Source organism: Hippopotamus amphibius, chromosome 4, assembly GCF_030028045.1.
Source record: "Hippopotamus amphibius kiboko isolate mHipAmp2 chromosome 4, mHipAmp2.hap2, whole genome shotgun sequence".
In the NCBI taxonomy this organism is placed as follows: domain Eukaryota; kingdom Metazoa; phylum Chordata; class Mammalia; order Artiodactyla; family Hippopotamidae; genus Hippopotamus; species Hippopotamus amphibius.
The window spans coordinates 15,205,885-15,225,962 of record NC_080189.1 but is presented as its reverse complement, the minus strand read 5'-3'; the positions used below and the strand labels follow the sequence as shown (position 1 = coordinate 15,225,962).

Sequence of the window (20,078 nt, the reverse complement as noted above, 5' to 3'; positions counted from 1 at the left end):
AACGTGACCTGACATTTAGGTGTCTCTTGGAATTGTTCGCATATATGAACTCATTACTCATAAGAACCCCCGGGGTAGGTGCTGATTTTCAGAGGAGGAAAATAAAGGAAGGAGGAAATTAAACAAATAGACCCCGACGAAGGAAGGGACAGAGTCAGGACTGCGACCTGGGCAGTCAGTGGCTCTGTTCCTACTTCACAGCACTGGGAAACAAATAGCCTGGAAGCCCCCTGAAATCCCAAGCAGATCATGTCAGAGAAACCCGCACTGGCTCACGAAGCCTTGGTCCCAGGGCCATCTCCAGGCCCCGCTGCACCAGCACAGTGCCTCTGACCCTGGGTGCAGAAAAGCCCAAGTGACGCCGCAGGGATTTCACAGCTGCCGCCTTGGCCACCGTCCCTTCACTTTCACGTGCTTTAACTTCTGTGGACTCTCCTCCTTCCCACGAACAATCTGTGGAGCAGCTTTGGGAATCCACTGGCCGTACAAAATTATTCGGTGCCTCTCAGATTTACTCACCACAATCCTCTTTTGATGTGCACATGTCCAGGAACTGACGCTCATTTCCTGGGCCACAGTACCACTGTTCAGAGTGTCTCACAGTTGGCTCTGGGATTGGAAAATCTCTTGGCCAAAGTCTTTTGACTCCCCTCACTACTTCTGCTTGAACAATCTATTTGTGTGCACCACTTGGGGTCGCACCCATAGGCTGTGTACTAGGGTGAGGTTGAGGATGCGACAGAGTCAGAGTCATCATCTGGCCTGACAGAAGCCAGCAGAGGACCTGGGAATCCCCTGGCAGGCCGGTGGTTAGGACTCTGCGTTTCCACTGCTGAGGGCATGGGTTCAATCCCTGGTCAGGGAACTAAGATCCTGCAAGCTGCACAGTGCAGCCAAAACAAAACAAAAGCCAGCAGAGGACAAATCACATCACTGGGGGCTTGTGACAAAGAAGGACAGGACAGGGGAGTGGAGATTTATTTCAGCAAGATGAGCCACGCTCCAGAGAGAAACAAAGGTCAATGTGACAGAGGGGAGGCTCTGCCCCAGTAGAGAGAAACTTCCTCAACAGAAGGATGTCTCCTCTGTACCACAAAAAGGACAGTGTCTTTCTGAACCCAAGGAAGAAGGACCTTGAAGACCCTGTGGCTCCAAGCAGCGTAGTGAGTCATATGGCAATACTCATACAGACTTGGCAATGAGAATGTGATTGTTGACAGCCAAGAATAGACTTTGTGAAGGAGACTATGCCAGAATACAGCCATGTAACAAAATATCTGCTACTACCAGGACTTAATTTGTCTTCTCCTTGCGTTAGTTTCACAATTTTTTCACTTTATTAACTTACAGACAGTAAAGTGAATTATTTATGTTTGTCATTATAAATGACCTGTTCCTACTCCTCTTACTGCCAAGAGCGAAAGACCTTCCTGGTGTCCCACAATAATATGTAGTCTGGTGGCAGACCTCAGGTCATTTCACTGACTTATGGGGAGAAGGCAGTGTGATTTCTCAAGCCCAGTCCAAAGGAATAAGCAGAAAAACCTATAACCAGTACATAGGTTCAGCCCTCATCCACATGGAAATACCTCTCCTAATATCCTCCCAGTTCAGCACCTGCTCGTAACCATAGGACTCACACCCTATCCTCACATAATAAGCAGTGAGGAAGTTTCCTTCCAGGTCGGGGAGACAGGCCAGCAAATGAGGCCCTTGCCTAATTAGAAGATACTTGTCTTTAGGGGTCTCATCCAGTGACCATTTTTCCTAAGGGTTTGTGATGTCTTTTGCTATATGGGGTCCCTGACATCAAGCGTATCCTTAAATCAGAGACCGTTAACTGGTAGCCCAGAGGCTGAATCAATCCTATAGATGTGTGTGTGTGTGTGTGGGGGGGGGGTGGTTGTTATTTTTTGGCTTATATGAGTTTCCTATTAAAATAGGAATTATATGCCAGAACTAAAAATTATGAATTTTCATATAACTACTCATATTTCCAAGCTCTTTGGAAAAATGCCAAAATGCTGGGAAGCACTGGTAACAGTAGAGCAGAATTCCCCCTTGGCAATGACCCACTGACCTGAGTGAGGGGGTCCTCCACAGCCCCCACTGGTAGGACTGACTTCTTCCTTCCTTCAAATGTCTGTCCCTGGACATTTGGGTTCACAACTCTGTGCCCTCCTGGTCTAGTAAACACCAACCTCAGAACTGCTCAGTGCACGTGGGGATGCAGGACAACCATCACACTCCGGCAGGTAGCAGGATAACCTCTTCTACTGAAATGTTTGTTTGGCTCTCTACATAGTTCCTAATTGTAAGCAGTTCGCCAAGCTTTTTATGTCCTTGCCTTAAGAACTGTGGTAGGGCAGAGAGCAAAGCAGCCTGGAAATGAAGCTGATCTGTACTGAAAACCTAAGGCCGCTGAAGGGATGAGGGAGTATCCTGGAGGGGGGTGGGCCTTGGAGAAGTGGTGAGGTGGGGAGGGCGGGCCTCTGCCCGGGAAGAGCAGAGAGGTCTGGGGGCTCCCCCAAGGCAGCAGGGCCACTACCACTCCATGAGAGCCTCTGGAGCCACATGGCGGGGTGGCCAGGAGAGGCAGCTCTGGCTCCAGAGTCCCAGCACCAGCAAAGAGTCTATATCCCAAGAAAGCCAGGAAGCAGGACCTGCTCAGCTTGGAGGACAGGTGTCAGCGAGGATTTCTCTCATAAGCCTTGGGGACTCTGATATAACCTTGGAAGGACAGCAGCCCTCAAAGCAGACTGAGATGAAAAGGAATGAAGGACTGATACACGCTAGAACATGGATGTCCCTCGAAAACATGCTAAGTGAGAGAAGCCACGCATGAAAGGCCACACAGTGTATGATTCCAGTGACATGAAACATCCACAATAGGCAAATTCATAGAGACAGAAAGCAGATTAGTGGTTGACAGGGACTGGGGGAGGGCGATGAGGACTGACTGCTTGATGGGTACCAGGTTTCTGTTTAGGGTGGTGAAAATGTTCTTGGAATTAGTGATGATGGTTGCATAATGTTGTGAATATATTGTGAATATACTAAAAGACACTGAATTGTAGACTTTAAACTGGTTAAGATGGTGAATTTTATATCAATTTAAAAAATGAGCTAGGGACTTCCCTGGTGGTGCATTGGTTAAGAATTCGCCTGCCAATGCAGGGCACATGGGTTCGATTCTTGGGCTGGGAAGATCCCACATGCCACGGAGCAACTAAGCCTGTGTGCCACGACTACTGAGCCTGTGCTGTAGAACCCATGAGCCACAACTATTGAGCCCACATGCCATAACTACTGAAGCCCACATGCCTGGAGCCCGTGCTCCACAACACGAGAAGCCATTGCAATGAGAGGCCCGTGCACCACAACGAAGAGTAGCTCTTGCTCGCTGCAACTGGAGAAAGCCTGTGCGCAGCAATGAAAACCCAATGCAGCCAAATAAAAAAGTAAATTTATAAAAAAATTAAAAATAAATGAGCTGGAATGTTCTACCTGGTGCTGAGACAGGGGCTGGATTGGAGGGCAAGAGTTGAGGGAGACCATAGGAGGCTGGGGCTGTGGTCAGACAAGAGATGAAATGGCCTTGTACTTGGCAAGTGGCTGAAGGAAGGGAGAAGAGTGGACAGACTGAGCCTCTGAAAGGGAGAATTCGTAGGAGTTGGTACCTGATTGGATGTGGTAGGGGGAGAGAGCAGGAAGGTTGAGGATGAGGAATCATGGACTGAGATAGGAAACAGACGTGGGATTGGGACTGGAGAAGGAAATGCAGGCCTGGGCGTGGAGTCTAAGGTGACCAGTCTTGGAAAGAGTACTGGAGTGAAGACCATGGAGGGGGCCGTGGCCTGGGAGTCAGAAAAGCGGCCAACAGCGGGCTTGCATGGTGCCGCCTTCAGCAATGCCCTTGACCTCTCTAATTCCAGCTCTCAACCTAAACTGGGGATGTTGTCAGTTACGGTTTGTGAAAACCCCTGGCATCCCCTGGGGATGCTCAGTCAACGTCAACTGAATCTTAAATGCTGCTCCACGCGTCCCCTTGGCCCTTTGCTCCCTCATGCTCACCGATTCTGTCCTTTCATCTGCCAAGAGTCTGGGCCGAGACATAGCCCTCACCCCTCTGCTGTGGCTCCAGGGTAGCCCAGAGGAAAGCCCCTCATCTTCCTTGAGCCTCACTGCGTCGTGTACGTGAACCTATTTCCAGTTTTAACAGAGGACAAGCAGGAGGCTGGCAGGTGGACCTGGATTAGAAGCCAGGTCTCCCGGCTCCAGGATCCGCGCTCCGCGCTCCGCAGCATCTGGACGCTTGCCGAGGGGGCGGGAGGCCGGCGGGCCAGGGTTGTGGGGCCGTCTGCGCGCCCGGCGCCTGCTCCATCCCTGCCCCCGCCCTGCCCCGGCTCCCGCGCCTCCCCGCGCTCCTCCCCCGCGCCCCGGCTCTGCACGGAGGCTGCGGCTCGGCCGGGCAGGCGCGGCGCGCGGGCACCCAGGTGGCGGCGGCCACCGGGCTCAGCGGGTCCGGCGCGGGGAGCCGGGCTCAGCCCCGGCCTGCGCGAGCCCCGGCCCTCGCCCGCCCGAGGCCGGCCTGGGGGGCCCGCAGGGCGCGCGGAGCGCCGAGTGCGCGTCGGGCTGGGCCGCGCATCCCGGCACAGGAGCGCGGGCGCGGCGCGGCGGAGCGCCGGGCATGGAGCCGGCCCGGGAGCCCCCCGCGCGAACCCGGCCGCCGCCGCCCCCCGCCGCCCGCCCCGCGCCCGCCCCCGCCGCGCCCAGGCCGCGCTCGCCCGCCGAGGCGGAGGGCCGCGGTCCCGAGGGGCTGCTGCGGCGATCCGGGTCGGGCTACGAGGGCAGCACCAGCTGGAAAGCGGCCTTGGAGGGTAAGCGCCGCGCGGCTCTCCATCCCCCGGCCCGGGAACCCGGGAGGCGGGACGGAGTCACCTTGGCCGGTCTCCCGGTGGGGAGAGCCGGGAGTACGACTCTGGAACCCGGAGGACTGATGTCAGGGCATCAGATGCCACGTTGTGGGGCAGTGGGGAAGAGGTAACTGGGGACCACCTATAGTACAGCCTTGACCCTATCTCTGCAGTAACTCACGCTTTGACCTTGGGAGCAGGTTTCAAGCTCTGAGCCTCAGTTTCATTGAGTGAAGGAGGACAGTTACTGTCCATCACTCACCTCATAGGCATATTGAGAGGATGGCTTGACTCTATAGCAGTGAAAATGCTTCGGGCAAAGTGACAAACTCTCTAGACCCCGGACATGGTGCTAATGCCCTGTGAGAAGCGGGGTGGGTGCCTGGTGGTGATGGGAGGGAGAAACTACCCCAGAGCCTTCCTTGCAAATCAGGGGTCCCGCCTACCTCTTCCAGTCAGAGGGGCTCAGGGCCTGACCCCTGACTGGCCAAGGGGGTGGTAACCAAAGTGGAAAATAGATTTCAAGCTCCTGAGTTCTTTCAGTCAACTGTGTGGCCACTGGTGGTGTGTGGTGTGGGAGGTGCTGGAGTTGGCCAGAGGGCTGGTCCTCTGAAGGTTTCTCGGTACTCTTGACACCCAGAGTCCAAAGGCCAAGGACCTGGACAGCATCAACTAGGGAAGCCCAGAACCTGGATCACCCAACCATTAGGGAAGGAGTGTCAGAACAGGAGGGCTTCCTGGAGTAGGTGACCTCTTAGGAGGTGTGGAAAGAGAAGGATGGGTGCACCAGGCTCGAGGAGTGACATGTTCAGGGATCAAGTGGCGAAAGCCAACCTGTCCCTTGTGGGGAACTGACCTCCAGAATACCAGGGTCAGGGAGGGGGTGAGAAGAGAGGAATCTGGAGGACCCAGACCGTGAATGGCCACCCAAGCCTTGCCAAAGAGTTTGGACTTTGTCTGAAGCAGCTGTTGAGAGATTGGAAGCATAGAATGAGACAGTGGGTGGTCCTTGGAAAAGTGGTGGTGGCCCAGAGGGGTCAGACCAAGGCCAGGTCAGTGAGGAAGGCGGGGCTGTCGTCAGGGGAGAGACATAACCAGCGCCAGCCAGGGCAGGTGCCTGGCCGAGGAGGGAGAGGTGGGGACAGTCGTGTCAGCTTTTGGCCCAAAGGCTGGTGGGCAGGGGACACGGATGGCCTGAGGAGGGGCTGTGCAGACTCTGAGGGGAAAGCTGGACACCTGGGTGATGATTTGGGACAAAGGAGGCAAAGATGTTGGAACTCAGAGTAGAAGAGCCGCTGCAGAGGAGCTTCGGGCTGAGAAGAGCCGAGCTGAATCAAGGTGGATAAAACCCTCTCTTTGACCCCCTGCTTCCCTCCCGCCCAAGTTATTTCTTGAAGTTGCTCATGCCTTTTGCCTGCATTTCTTCACTCATTCATTTGTAAGCATTTCTCCAGGAGCTGCCCTAAGCTCACTCTAACCCCCAGTGCTTAGGGCCACTTCAGGGGTGGTGCGGCCTCTTTCAGTGCCCCCGGCTTGCTGGCTCCTGTCTTACCTTCCATCCTGACCTTGGCCCCTTCTGCTTCCTACTCCCAACCCTGGCTGGGCTGACCCCCTGCAAGTTAGGCTGAAGAACAAGCCACACACCCGGCAGGAAATGGCCCGGGGGTCTCTCAGGACACTGGGTCTTCCAGGCCCTGTGGAGTCCAGCCCACTCTGCGCTCAGTGCCTACCTGTGGCCCAGCCTCGTCTCTCCTGTCTGGGCATGGCTTTCTGCCTGGCCTGGCTCTGTGTCCTGTGGCACCTCTGGCTCATGCCCTCATTCCCGTGGTCCACCAGGAGCAGCCTCACCCTGATGCCTGTGGACCTTGGAGGCTTAGCATCTGGGTCCTGTGGGTCTTTTCCCAAAGGAGTTTTAGGATGTGGGGTCTGTGTCCCTGCCAGGGGCCTCCTCTCCACTGGTCCCCTGAACATCTCCTGAGTGTTCCCTGGGTGCCGCGACTCCTGGGGGAGAGGACAGCTCTCAGACCGGGATGGTGCTCTCCAGGGTCCTGCCATGTGCTGGTCCTCCACATTCACTCATTCTTCCTCACCTCCCACAAACACTCCTGGAGGGCCCACTGTCCCAGCTTAGCTCTAGGTACTGGCAACATCCCTATCCTTGCAGAAATCACAGGACAGGGGCTGAAGCAGCCTGCTGAGGTGCAAAGAGCACGGATTCTGGAGTCAGGTAAGCCAGAGGCAGATCCTTTCACTGCCAGTGGGATGGCAGGTTTTTACACTTGTCTGAGCCTCAGTTTCCTCATCTGCTAAGCTAGATAAGGATTTCTGCCTCTCAGGGCTACACAGACAAAGGTGCTTGGGTGTAGGCTGTGTGCAGGTGATCCCTTTCCCCAGTCCCTAGAGCCCTGCATTCCTGATGGGGGAACCCAGGGAAAATGTGTGACGAACTACTTGATTGAAATACTTTGACTGCTGGTCTGCCTCCTGTGAGTCCACTCCCTGCCCTAAACTGAAGTCCACATAGCGAGCCCAGTCCACAGACCCTGAGAAACACCCGGGATGGGATGAAGGGTCTGCCAGGTCTGGGGACCAAGGGGTTTTGCAGCCCTTGCTTAGCTAAGCATCTGTCCTGAGACTTCTTGATTTGACCAAGTGGAGCCCTCAGGGAGCCTGTGCTCCTTCACTACCATGTGCTGAATATTTATCAAGCGCCTACTGTGTACCAGCCCTGTGCCGGGGCTTCCACACTAGCCATCTTGTGTAACCCTCACATCTACCCTTGCAGGGGCTTGGTGAGTGTTGTATCTAGTTTATACATGAGGAAACAGACTCAGAGAGGCTAAGTGTCTTGCTCAAGGGCACACGTTGCTCTCTCACACGTGAAACCCCATCGGGTTTGCCACGAGGCCTTCTGACGTGAAAGTTCTTACTCTGTCCTGAGCTGACCAAGGACATGGGGCTTGGTGAGGCTAATTGGGGAGAATCAAATTGTGCCTCTGACACAGGTAGCTCTCCTCCCTGTGCTCCTCAGACAACCCTGCCACCTCCAGCAGATATTTTTTCCTCTTCGCAGGTTAAGTGACGTGGAAAACATCTTAAATCTAAAGCTGGGATTAGAGCCCAGGTCTTTAAGACTTTCCTTCGATGAACAGTCAGCTTTATAAATAGGAAGCCAAACAGAAATTCTCCTAATCGAGTCCTCTCCCCGTGGATATTAACCTTTCCTTCCACCCTCAGCCTTGGGAGACAGGCTGGAAAAGTGATCTGAGCTCCCACCTGGGTTCTGGAAAGACTGGAGGTGACTGGAGATGGGAATATTTCAGGCACTGGGGGTGGGGGGGGGAGGGGAGGAAGAGCAGCCCGGGGGTACAGGAAGGGGGACAGTGATTCTGCAAATCTCAGGCTATGGATTTTTCAGGGCTCACCAATTCTGAATTTTTAATGTTGAGAGTTTCTTGATTAGGCATAAACCCACAACTTCCTGCTGAAAACCACACACACGCATTTAGCAAAGCCTCTTAAAAATTTAAAAATGACCGAACTCTACATTTGATAGTTTTTGACAGTCCAGAGTTTGCTTGCCAGGCTGTGGTCCTGGCATCTTAGAGACGTCAGCTATGAGTCTCTTTTGCTCTGTGGGTATGAGGGTGTTGGGAGATTTGTCTGGGCTTGAGAACCAGGTTTCTTTCCGTTGTTCCTTCTAACATTAGGCTAAGTCATATACATTTATAACATACATAAACTTCACCCTCAAACTCTATCTAATAAGGGCCATTGCACCGATGGAAGGATTGCTGAGTTAGACATTTTTATGGCTTGAATTGTAGCCCCCCAAAGAGATGTGTTGAAGTCCTAACTCCCCAGGACCTCAGACTATGCCCTTATTTGGAAATATGGTCACTGCAGATGTAATTAGTTCAGATGGGGGCATACTGGAGCAGGTGGGCTCCTAACCCAATATGACTGGTGTCCTTATAAGACGTGGTCACGTGAAGACAGAGACACACAGGGAGAAAGATGTGGCGAGGAAGGCAGGGACTGGCATGAGGCAGCTGCAAGCCAAGTAGTGCCTAAGACCCGCAGCCAACCAGCAGATGTGAGGACAAAGCAAGGAAGGACTTCCCTCAGGTCTCAGAGGGAGCACGGCCCTGCTGACACCTTGACTGTGGACTTCTGGCCTCCAGAACCGTGAGACAACACATTGCTGGTGTTTTAAGCCACCTAGTTTGTGGCGCTTTGTCACGTCAACCTAGGAAACTAACACAACATTGTTTTGGGTTGTCCAGCCCCACAGCCATCTTCAAGGGTGAACAAGGAGTTGGACTCTGCACTGTGTCCTCTCTCTGTCCACAGTGCAGCCCCCAGGGCAGTTATCTCCAAGAAACTATGAAGAGACTCCTCGGTTCTATGATGCTGGAGATGCAGGCACAATCTCCCCTTTCCCTGAGAGCAGGTGTATGCCCACGTGGCCAAGGGCATGGTCATTCAGGGGAGCTAGAGTCCGTTTGTGCTTTTAGTACCAGTGGGTGCTCTGTAACATGCAAGGCAATGTCTGAGCCCTGTTATAGGGAACCCAAAGGTGAGTAAAGCACAGCCCTTACCCTAAAGGAGCCCGTGGGCCCATAACCATCATGATGGCAATTGCTGACATTGAAGGAGAGCTTGCCATTCCAGGCACTGCTCTAAGCCCTATGCATTGAATTCTCATACAATTCTAAGAGGGAGACACTATAATGACTTCATTTGAAAGACAAGGAAAATGAAATAAAACAGAAGCTAAGTAACTTTGCCACTAGAAAGTGGCAGGGATGGGATTTGAACCCGGGTGAAGTGGTTTACGATGCTATACTCTTATTACGGTGCCAGGGTTATAGAAGTGGATTGAGAGACGTTCAAAGCAGGGAAAGGAGGGACTTACCTGGTGGTCCAGCAGTTAAGACACTGCATTCCCAATGCAGGGGGCCTGGGTTCGATCTCTGGTCGGGGAACTAAGATCTCACATGCTGCAACTAAGCCCACAAGCCGCAATTAGAGAGCCCACACACCACAATGAAGACCCAGCCCAGCCAAAATAAAAAAAGAAGGGAAAGGAAGGATTCATACAGTGTGCTTGCCACAGGCGGCCACCATGCAGCTCAAGGGGACCAGCCTTATAGCAAGCTGCCCCTGAGGACAGCAGAGCAGATACAGAAGGAGCCCAGCCCTCGAGGGCAGGTGTGAGCCTCTCTTCTTACCATGCCCAGAGCCACCTGCCTCTGGACTGCTGGTCGCTTGCCAGTAGAGACCGTGCTCAGAAGAAGGACTCCTGAATGTTTGTTGGACTTGCAAGTAAAGATAGCAGACTGATACATGCATTTATTTTCTTTCCCTTCTAAAACTCATTAATACAACAGTAAAGGGATTTTTAAAGGGCCACAAGGATAACAAGAACAGGAGACAACACAATAGCAACAAAATTGGGAGCTAGGGATCAATGATGATGTAACTGACACTGAATCCACTGGCCTGAGAAAGTTCGGGAAGCAGAGGAGCAACCTGAGTCACAAACAGGACCCCCACAGTGCAGAGACGGGGCACCAGTCAGCACGGCCGTGAGTGAAGAGAGAGCTGAAATCAGGAGGGCTGAAGGAACACGTGTTAGGAAGACTTCAGATCTCCAGATCCTCTTCCCGCTCTGTGAGCCTCTCCCCAGCCCTCTGCCCTGGGGAGAGAGGGCCTCCAGATACCAACACATTTGAGAGCAAGCAGTTAAAGCAACATTTACATATTGCGGGCTGAGGTTAACCTCCTAGCTTCTTCTCCAGGCCAAGCCTACACCCTTCAGGGGGGAAAACAGAAGAGCAGTCTCCAGGGATGCTGACCCAAGAGGAAAAACCCAAGGAAGTCACATCTTTGAGGACCAGCCCAGCCAGGTCACTCTGCCAAGCCCCCTTTATGGTCTCAGAGGCACCAATGAAGTCTTATTCCTCCTGCCTTAATCATGAACAAATAACCAAGGAGCTCCAGACATCTGAGGAGGTCTCTGACATGGAAGCCAGAGATCAAAACAAATGAACAGGAAAAAAAAAGCAGTTTGGAGAAAACATAGATTATACAGACTAAACTTTCTGCCCACCTCCCCGCTCCCCCCACCAAAAAAAAAAAAAACCCCACAACTAAAAAACTATCAGTAATATCCTCAGAGAGAAGAGAAAATTTCACATGGTTAAAATAAGAACAGGATGCTTTAAGAGGAAGTATTCAGGGAACAGCAAGCAACAAACCCAAAAAAACCTTAGCAGTTAAAAATAATTGTAGAAATGAAAGATTCAGTAGAGAGTGGGAAGACAAAGTTGAAAAAAATCCTCAGGAAACAGAGCAAAAAGGCAAAGAGATAGTGGATATGAGAGCTTCCTCTCTCCGCTCTGGTATCTCTTCCTCTCCTTATAAGGGCACTAATCCCATCATGGGGGCCCTCACCAAGAATGAATCTGCTGGTACCTTGATCTTGGACTTTCCAGCCTCCACAACTGTGAGAGAGAAGTGCCTGTTGTTTCAGCCACCCGGTCTATGGTTTTTGTTAGAGCAGCCTATGCAGACTGAGTCAGAGGTGAAGTAGGATTCCTGATTTTGCCTCATCAGCTTAAAGGAGTTTTAGAGTTGAAATAATGATGGGCACACAGAAGTGTAAGCAAAGGAAAAGGATTAATTATGGGAAATAAGAAGTTGTGTAGAAATAAAGATCATAGTACATTGTATAGCTTTGCTGGGAGCAGGATCTACATTGCTATAAGAAAAGAACACCAGATTATCAGTCTAACCAAACTATGATGTTGAGAGGGCAGGTAGTGTGTGACTGGTTGGGGCGGGGGGTACAGTGATGCAGAGAAGACTTCCTCGTAATTAAGGGAAGTTAATAAGTAATATCTTAAATAAAAAAGCCAAGAAGTATTGACGTACACAAAGCTTTTAGAGATTTGGAGGTAAAAATCAAAAGAATTAGCTAAGAGAGTTGGAAGTGCTTCCTCTGTGGAAGGGGCGATGTTCTTTGTTTTGTTGTTAGTTTGTTTAGTCAATCCTGGTAGAATTTCTTGACTTTAGATCTGTTGCTTTTCAGATCCTTGATAAGGGACCAGATTTCTTTTCCCAATCTGTGGTAAAGTATAATACAGATGAATTACCAGAAACAGTACCAGACATTGGGATGTCACAGCAATGCTGAATTGCTATAAAAGTTTCTAGATACTTCCTCTCGATTCTGGTACCTTAGCTCAGCATGGGTGAGTAAGGGTGGACAGCCCAGCACTGGGCTGTGGAGGTGCTTCTTTCATCTATGCACATATATAACTTTTAAAAGGTTTTAAAAAAGAACTTAAAAATAAAAAGGGAGTTCTCATCTACTAGGATGGCTATAACAAATAAAAATGGAAGCTAACAAGTGTTGGTGAGGAGATGGAGAAATTAGAATACTTGTGCATTGGCATTGCTGGTAGGATGCAAAATGGTGCAGCAGCAGTGGAGAACAGTTTCGTGATTCCTCAAGAAGTTAAATGTAGAACTACCATATGATCCAGCAATTCCACTTCTAGATAAATACCCAAAAGAATTGAAAACAGGCACTCGGATATTTGTTTGCCAATGTTCATAGCAGCATAATTCATAATAACCAAAAGATGGAAGCAGCTCAAGTGTCCATCAGTGGATGGATGGATAAACAAAATGTATATAATCATACAATGGAATATTATTCAGCCGTAAAAAGGAATGAAATTCTGATATGTGCTAGAACAGGGATGAAGCTTGAAAGCATTATGTGAAGCAAAAGAAGTCAGACCCGAGAGGACAGGTATTGTATAATTCCACTAACATGAGGTTCCTAGAACAGGCGAATTTATAGAGACAGAAAGTAGAATCGAGGTTCCCAGGGTCTAGAGGGAGGTAGGAATGAGGAATTAATGCTTAAATGGTATAGAATTTATGTTCGGGGTGATGGAAACGTTTTGCAAATAGACAGTGGGGATGGGTGCACACCATTGTGAATATAACGCCACAAATTGGAATTGCACGCTTGACCGTGGTTAAAATGGCAACTTTTATGTTATGTATATTTTATCACAATTAAAAAAGCTTTCAAAGACCCTATGTCTAAAGTCTAAAAGAGTTCTTTCGTTACATATCAAATTAAATGCCATTTGCAGCAACATGGATGGAGCTAGAGCTTGTTACACTGAGTGAAGTAAGTCAGACAGAGAAGGAGAAATTTCACATGATATCGCTTATATGTGGAATCTAAAAAAAAAGAGAGATATGAATGAACTCATTTACAAAACAGAAACAGACTCACAGACTTAGAGAACAAACATGGTTACTGGGGGGAAGAGGGGGAAGGGATAGTTAGGGAGTTTGGGATTGACATGTACGCACTGCTATATTTAAAATGGATAACCAACAAGGACCCACTGTATAGCACATGGAACTCTGTTCAATATTATGTAACAACCTAAATGCGGAAAAAAATTTGAAAAAGAATAGATACATATATATGTTTAACTGAATCACTTTGCTGTATACCTGAAACGGACACAATCTTGTTAATCAACTATACACAATATAAAATAAAAAGTTAAAAAGACTGCCATGTAGAATTCCATTGAATGAACGCCCAACCTTTTATCCATTCTCTGTTTGATGGACATTTGGCTTGTTTCCATTTTGGCATCATTATGAATAAACCTGCTATAAACATTAAAAAAAATCAAATTAAAATTTTAGAGAAGAATAATAAATAAATAAAAATTTAAAGGGAGAAGCCAGAGGACTGATGAAGCGGATGGAGGGTGTGGGGCAGGATTTCAAGAGGCAGCAGTGGAGGAGAAGAACTTTGGGAGCAAAGACCCAGCCGCAGGAGTGTGAGGGTGGACTGGGGTATTTCAAGAAGTCCGTCTGGCTCAAACCAGGGCTGAGGTAGAGAAGCAGCAGGAGATGAAAGAATGGAAAGCGCCGACAGCCACAGGAGTTCAAGTGCATAGCCCCGGAGGGAGGGTTTTTAAGCAGGGGACTTGCAGAGTCAGACAGAGGTGTGCTGTAGAATGATGCCTCAGACTTCGGCATCAGAATCCCTGGGAAGGGCTTGTTCAAACACAGCCCCAGGGGTTCTCACGAACGGGACTTGGGGCTGGCGGCGGGGATGGGCTGGGAATCAACCCCTTTCTCTCTCCTCAGACACCACCACGCGTCTCCTGCTGGGGTCCATCGCAGTGCTTCTGTTCGCCATCCTGGTGGTCATGAGCATCTTGGGTGAGTATGGATGTCAGAGCATTTATGCAATTCAGTTCCTACACACCATGTCAAAAGCATATCTAATTAGGTAAAGAAAGGTTCCAGACATACCACCAATTCTGTGGGGGTCAAAATAAATAGGAAATAGAGTGTTGGTTCTAGATGGCATTTTAGCCTAAAGTAATATATTCACACATCGACTGTACCCGTCCCCTTTACGAAGCCAGGCAGCAAAAGTGGAGATGTTACTTAGGTATGAATACAAAGATGCTTTGAGAATGCAGAGCAAACTTGGTGTGTGTTAGATTTCCTGAAGGAGATGATTTGGGGTTAAGGGGCTGAAAGATCTCATTCACTCACTCAGCCAAACATTTATTGAGCCCAGCTGTGTGTTAGGCCCTGGGCTAAGTGCTGGAGATTTTTTTTTTAAAGTTTTGTATGATATCAACTCCCCTGTCCAGTGATAGAGGTGTTACTGCCTGTGGGCTTCCTAGAGGGGGAACACATGTACTAAACCCTAAAGAATGAATAGTTTCCTAGTGACCAGGGGGTAGAGGGACCAGAACATTCCAAGGGGGAGAGGCCTGAAAAACACAGAGGGGCAGGTAGGACTGAAAGGGTTGAAGGAGGAATAAAAAAAGAGGAAACTGCTACTAAGTAAGGCAGGCGAGGCTATATGACCCAGGGATTTGCTACTTTTAATGGATTCAAGTTAAAGCACATCATGGGTTCTGAAGAGTTTGCAAAGTGTTTTCAGAACCTCTGTTTTTAATCTTTGAAAAGTGCCCTAAGACCTCAAAATGGGAGGAAAATCCACTGATAATATCAATTCCTACCAAACCCTCACTTGTAGGGCATTCAGGCTAAGCAGGGCATTGTGAGTGCTTAGAAAAGAATATGGTGACCACTGGGGTCAGCTTGGATTCACCTAGACTAATTGTTACTAATTAAATTGTTATTTTGCTAGGCTGGGAGGGCAGGGCAGTGTGTAAACATAGCCTGTTGTGATTACAGTAAAGCACAACAGAGTCTCTGGAGATCCTCGTGGGAAAGCATGGCCTGTACTTCTAAGTGGGTCTGCAGCGCATTGAGCAGGAATGCCAGAGTGCCCATTAATTAATTGGTGTTGGCGTGGCGGTCGCTCCCTTGGGGGCTTGAGTACCATGGGCCGTTCTTGGCTCTGTCCTGGTCTACATTTTAATCAATCTCTTGCATGAGAACAAACAAAAAATATGCTTTGGATTGTAGGTGGTACAATCCAAAGAGGGATGCTCAGTATGGCAGATGAAAAAGAAGTCAAGATTAAAATTTATCTTCAAAAACGCAAATGAACCAAGGTGAATGAGATGATTGTGGAAGAAATAAAACAGAAGATCCTGCATTTGGATTTAAATGTGATTTATACACGTTCTGGACAGGGGAGACCTGGCTTGGAAAGAGATCATAGGAAAATAGTTGAAGAGTATGGCTGAATTCCTTTTGGCAAGGAGGCCCTTAGAGAATCTCATGGAAGCTCCAGGCTTCCTTCCTTCCCAGAAGCATGCACGTAGACATATACCCGCAGATTCTTCTCATTGGAGCGTGTGCAGACTGGACAGCCCACGGCAGCTGGAAGGGGTATGGAAGTCACTGCTGGTGGTGGACCACAGAGGACATGTCCCAGTCTGTTCTGGTGGCAGCATTTTAGTAGCAATGTGGGCACACCACAGTGAGCCAGGCAGGATGGAGAAGGGTCTGGAGGGCACCCCCTGCAAGGGACTGTGGAAGAGGGGCAGCAGGGGTCCTTCTTCAAGTAGGCGATGGAAGACAGACCAGCTCTGCTCCTGGTCCCTCCAGAGGCAGATCCTGGACCTGCAGGCGGGCTGGGACTCAAAACTGAAAAGGAACTTTCTAGCCGTTCAGCCGCGTTAGCTGATGAGGATGTGGTCGAGGAGAGCGGGGCCATGCAGCCTGCTGGTGGTTCCCACCCTGGCTGGAGAGAGAGGCTGCGTGGCCCCCAGGTCCTTTCCAAGTCCCAGTTTCTCGGGTTCCACGCCTCGGGGAGTTCAGGGAGAGAGAGAGGAGAGCCTAACCCCAGGGCTAACCTGCTGTCACGTCCCTCTTGGTGCTGTCCCTGCCAGCCTCCCAGATTCCTTTCCCTTATTCATTTAGTCACCAGCCTTTTACCTGCCAGGCACTGTGACAGGCGCTCCCCCAAGGCGTGTGGCTGATGGGCACCAAAGTCGAGGCAGGTGGAGGGAATGGAGGGCGCTGCATGGGATTCTTGGGGGGCTGGGCAGAGGCCCACTGGGCTGGTGGACACTGAGCCCCTTGTCTTCCCTGCAGCTTCCAAGGGCTGCATCAAGTGTGAAGCGCCCTGCCCGGAGGACTGGCTGCTCTATGGAAGGAAATGCTACTTCTTTTCTGAGGAACCGAGAGACTGGAACACGGGCAGGCAGTACTGCCAAAGCCATGAGGCGGCGCTGGCTGTAATCCAGAGCCAGAAGGAGCTGGTACGTGCTGGGGGCGGGGGGGGGGGGGGGGGTGACCTCAGGGAGAGCCATGTCCCAAGGACCTGGTGTCCCCTGTGACCTGTTTCTGGGGCACAGCTCGGGGTGGGGTATGCAGGTAGGCTCCACGGGGTCTGAGTAGGTCCACGAGGGGCTCTTGTTTCCACTGCTATTGTCAAGGTCAACTATGTCCATCCAAGGCTGGTTTGCTGAGCTCAACTCAGTATTGGAATGTGAGCGTTACAAATTATACCCGTACTTTTGAAATGTAAGAAGATGCATGGGCATCTTCTACCAGCCCAAATCAGGGTCTGATCTCTTATTAAACACTCCATAGAAATGTGAAACACAGTTAATGGGTCTTTTGGCCATTTTGGATTTTGAAGTCAACAGTTCATGCAATCCAAAATAGCAGAAAATCTAAAAGTCACTTCTGTTTGTCTCTGATATGCGGTGCGATAGCTCCTTGCTGCAGAGGAAGGCCCAGCAATCCGTGGGTAGAAGGACATCCAGCCTGAGCTTTGAGATGTGTCCCAGGTAGTCCATCGAGTAGGCAACTCCAGGCTTCCTGAAAATCAGGAACACTGGCATGCTGGGCCACTGAGCTAGGAGATGAACCCTGTTCCAGGCGTCCTGACCCATTGGCACGCTCCCAGAGCCCGCGTCCCTTGGAGGTCATTGCGGGCAGCTCTGTGTGAATGCAGGGCTTCTATAACCCCAGCTCCTCACTCTTGGGATGCAGTGAAGGGTCCTTCTCTCCATGTCTACACATCTTGGGAGCCAGTCTTCCAAGCTGAGGTTAGTCTGGGAATGTGTGAGCAGTCAGGAGACCACACCTGACTCTGAGGTTTCCCTCTTTCCTTGGTGCAGGAATTCATGTTCAAGTTCACACGGAGGGAGCCCTGGATTGGCCTGCGCAGAGTGGGGGACGAATTCCACTGGGTCAATGGGGACCCGTTTGACCCGGACACGTGAGCTGAGGCTTCATCTTCTGGCCACCAAGCTTAGACCGGGGAAGCCCTAGCCTCCCAGAAGCACCTCCTGAGGGAGAACCTGGTTTTGTGCTAGCTAGAGCCACTCACCTCTAGGGTCAGGGGTGTGGGACAGCGACCCAGTCATGATAATGGCTTTCCTACGCTCTCCCCTGTACAGTCCAGCCTGGTTTGGTGGCCCCGCTCCATGTAGGCATCAGAGTCTCCTGCTGCTGGAAGGGGCCCGGGCTCTTTCCATCTTGTGACTCCCCAGTCCATGTGCACAGCTCAGTGTGGCTCAGAGGAAGGGAGGACGTGCCCTGCACATGCCTCTGCGTTGGCTGGAACTTAGCCGCACGACCACACCTGACTGCAAGGGAGGGTAGGAGGTGGGCCTCTGTTCTGGGCGGCTGTGGGCCACCTAAACACTGTTACTACGGGAGAAAGGGGAGCTGAGCCCTGAGCACCAGGATGGTTCTTAGAGAAAACACCTCTCGAGGGTGTTGGTGGCGTGTGGTGGTGGTATTATTTGTGTGGCCCACATGGTGTGGCAGTGAGTGTGTGATGGGGTGGCGGGCGTGCAAAGCCAGGACTGGTGTGTGGGGTGATGGTGGCAGCAGTCATGGGGGTGAGGGGCAGCTCATGCTTAGGGAGATGCAGAGCCGCCCACACAGCGGGATAAGAACCTCAGCAACTGATCTAGACTCTAAGGCAGTGAGGACGTCAGTGAGGACGAGGCCCGGGGAGCCAGGCAGGGGCACAGCTGCTGACCTGATGGGAACCTTGACCTGTGACAATGCCTTCCCTGTTCCTGCTTCTCCCTGCCTCCTGCACCTGTCTTTGTCCTCACTGCCTCTTCCTTTTTGCCCCATCCCTTGACCTGCCCTCGTCCCAGATCTGTTCTTAGAGCTGCTGAGAAAGTCTTGCCCTTGCTGCCCCTGCCTCTCCCCTTCTGGAAGTTTCCTGCTCCCGGAACCCAGGGAGCCCTGGAGGCTGGGGTCTCCAGAGTGCTGACCACCTGGCAACCAGTGGGTGTTGGGGCCACGCTTCTCTGACACTGAGGTGGTCCTGGCCCCCCTACTCCCTCTTGGGGTCCTTCTGATATCCTCACTTATGAGACCCGCATCTCCAGCCTCAGCAGGGGGCTCAGCTCAGGGTGACCAAACGAAGTTAAGAAGAAACGTGGAGATTCAAAAGGGATGATTTTAGGCAGGGAGAACCCCGCCCCCCGCCACACTGTGCTAGATACAGGAGGTGCAGGCAGGGGGCTGCGGGGAGGGTGGTCCTAGACAGGGCCCTGTGCTCCTGGGATGAGTGAGCTGAGCCCGGCAGGATGGGGAAGCCAGATGGGGGAGTGCAGGGTGTGTCCAGGAAAGATCTGTGGGCATCACCGGGGCGGCTGGAGCCGTGATGCAGTCGGGAGACAGTGGGAGCCACACTAGCAAGGTCTGTGGGGGCCGGCTGTCCTGGAAGGCAGCTCCAGAGGAAAGGACAAGTCACAGGGCCTCTGGGATTGCTCAGTGTCTGCCAGGTTGTGAATGCCTGGTCTCTTCTCTCCTGGCCACAGATTCCCCATCTCAGGCCCAGGGGAGTGTGTCTTCGTGGAGCCCACTAGGCTGGTTTCGACAGAGTGTCTGATGACCCGGCCCTGGGTGTGCAGCAAGATGGCCTACACGTGAGGTGGGTCGGGCCAGAGGTGGCCCTCCAGCCAGGCTGCAAGACCTGCCAGCCCCGGGCTCCTCTCCAAGGCAAAGCAGTGAGGAGGTGCCCTCTGCCCCTGGTCACTCTCTCAGGCTCCAGAGTCCTGGTCCTTGGTCTCCTTGGCCCCAGGCAGGTCCTGTGGCTCAGCAGTCAAACCCCATGAGCTAGTAGAATGGTAGGCACCTGTCCGCTGACGAACTCACACATGCACACGTGTGCTCACGGCCCCTGCTCAAGTTCAGAGCCCACCCGTACTTACCCCATCAAGTCCCTCCCTGGCCGCACCTGGAACTTTCCTTCCTCTGGAGGCCCTGGTGCTCTGAGGAAGGCTGGGGCCTGACAGGCTGTGGTACTGTCTGCACAGACAGGCTCCCTTCCCCAGGCATCTCTCTCCTGGCTGCTGGAGAGGCAGGAAGGGGAGCCCCGCCCCCCTCCCCTGGGCCCTGCATCCACCCGCCTTGCCTTGCCTGGGGTCTCAGGCAGGCCCCTGCTGTGTCCGTGGTACTGCTGTGTTGGTCACTGATGGAATAAAGAGATGACTGGTGTCCAGAGAAGTCGGCTGCCATTTGTTCTAGGATCATGGCTCAGGGGAGGGGCACGTCTCTGGGTGCCCGTCTGTGGAGGGACACCGACAAGGGGCACCCGGGAGGTAGGCGGCATGGGGAGGAACCAAGGCCAAAAACACACTCTGTGGCCTCAGGGCACCGTTTAGTGTTGCCAGGCCCCTGAGTTATTCTTAGATG

The 20,078-nt window shown here is 51.7% G+C and overlaps 1 protein-coding gene across 1 annotated transcript; it reads left to right on the top strand.

Annotated features, from left to right (window-relative positions):
* Window positions 1-4,690: 4,690 nt before the first annotated feature.
* On the top strand, window positions 4,691-19,404 carry CLEC2L (C-type lectin domain family 2 member L). The gene is made up of 4 exons (XM_057733515.1): window positions 4,691-4,880; window positions 16,500-16,666; window positions 17,534-17,634; window positions 19,202-19,404. Exons 1-4 carry the CDS (start codon window positions 4,691-4,693, stop codon window positions 19,311-19,313), a joined length of 570 nt encoding a protein of 189 aa, XP_057589498.1. The 3' UTR covers window positions 19,314-19,404.
* Window positions 19,405-20,078: the final 674 nt, after the last annotated feature.

Bases quoted from the DNA above. Each gene is read 5' to 3' on its own strand.
- CLEC2L (XM_057733515.1), top strand. From the start codon at position 4,691: ATGGAGCCGGCCCGGGAGCCCCCCGCGCGAACCCGGCCGCCGCCGCCC. The intron at 4,881-16,499 runs GTAAGCGCCGCG...TCTTCCCTGCAG, and splicing joins CTGGAAAGCGGCCTTGGAGG to CTTCCAAGGGCTGCATCAAG. The intron at 17,635-19,201 runs GTGAGCTGAGGC...TCCTGGCCACAG, and splicing joins GACCCGTTTGACCCGGACAC to ATTCCCCATCTCAGGCCCAG.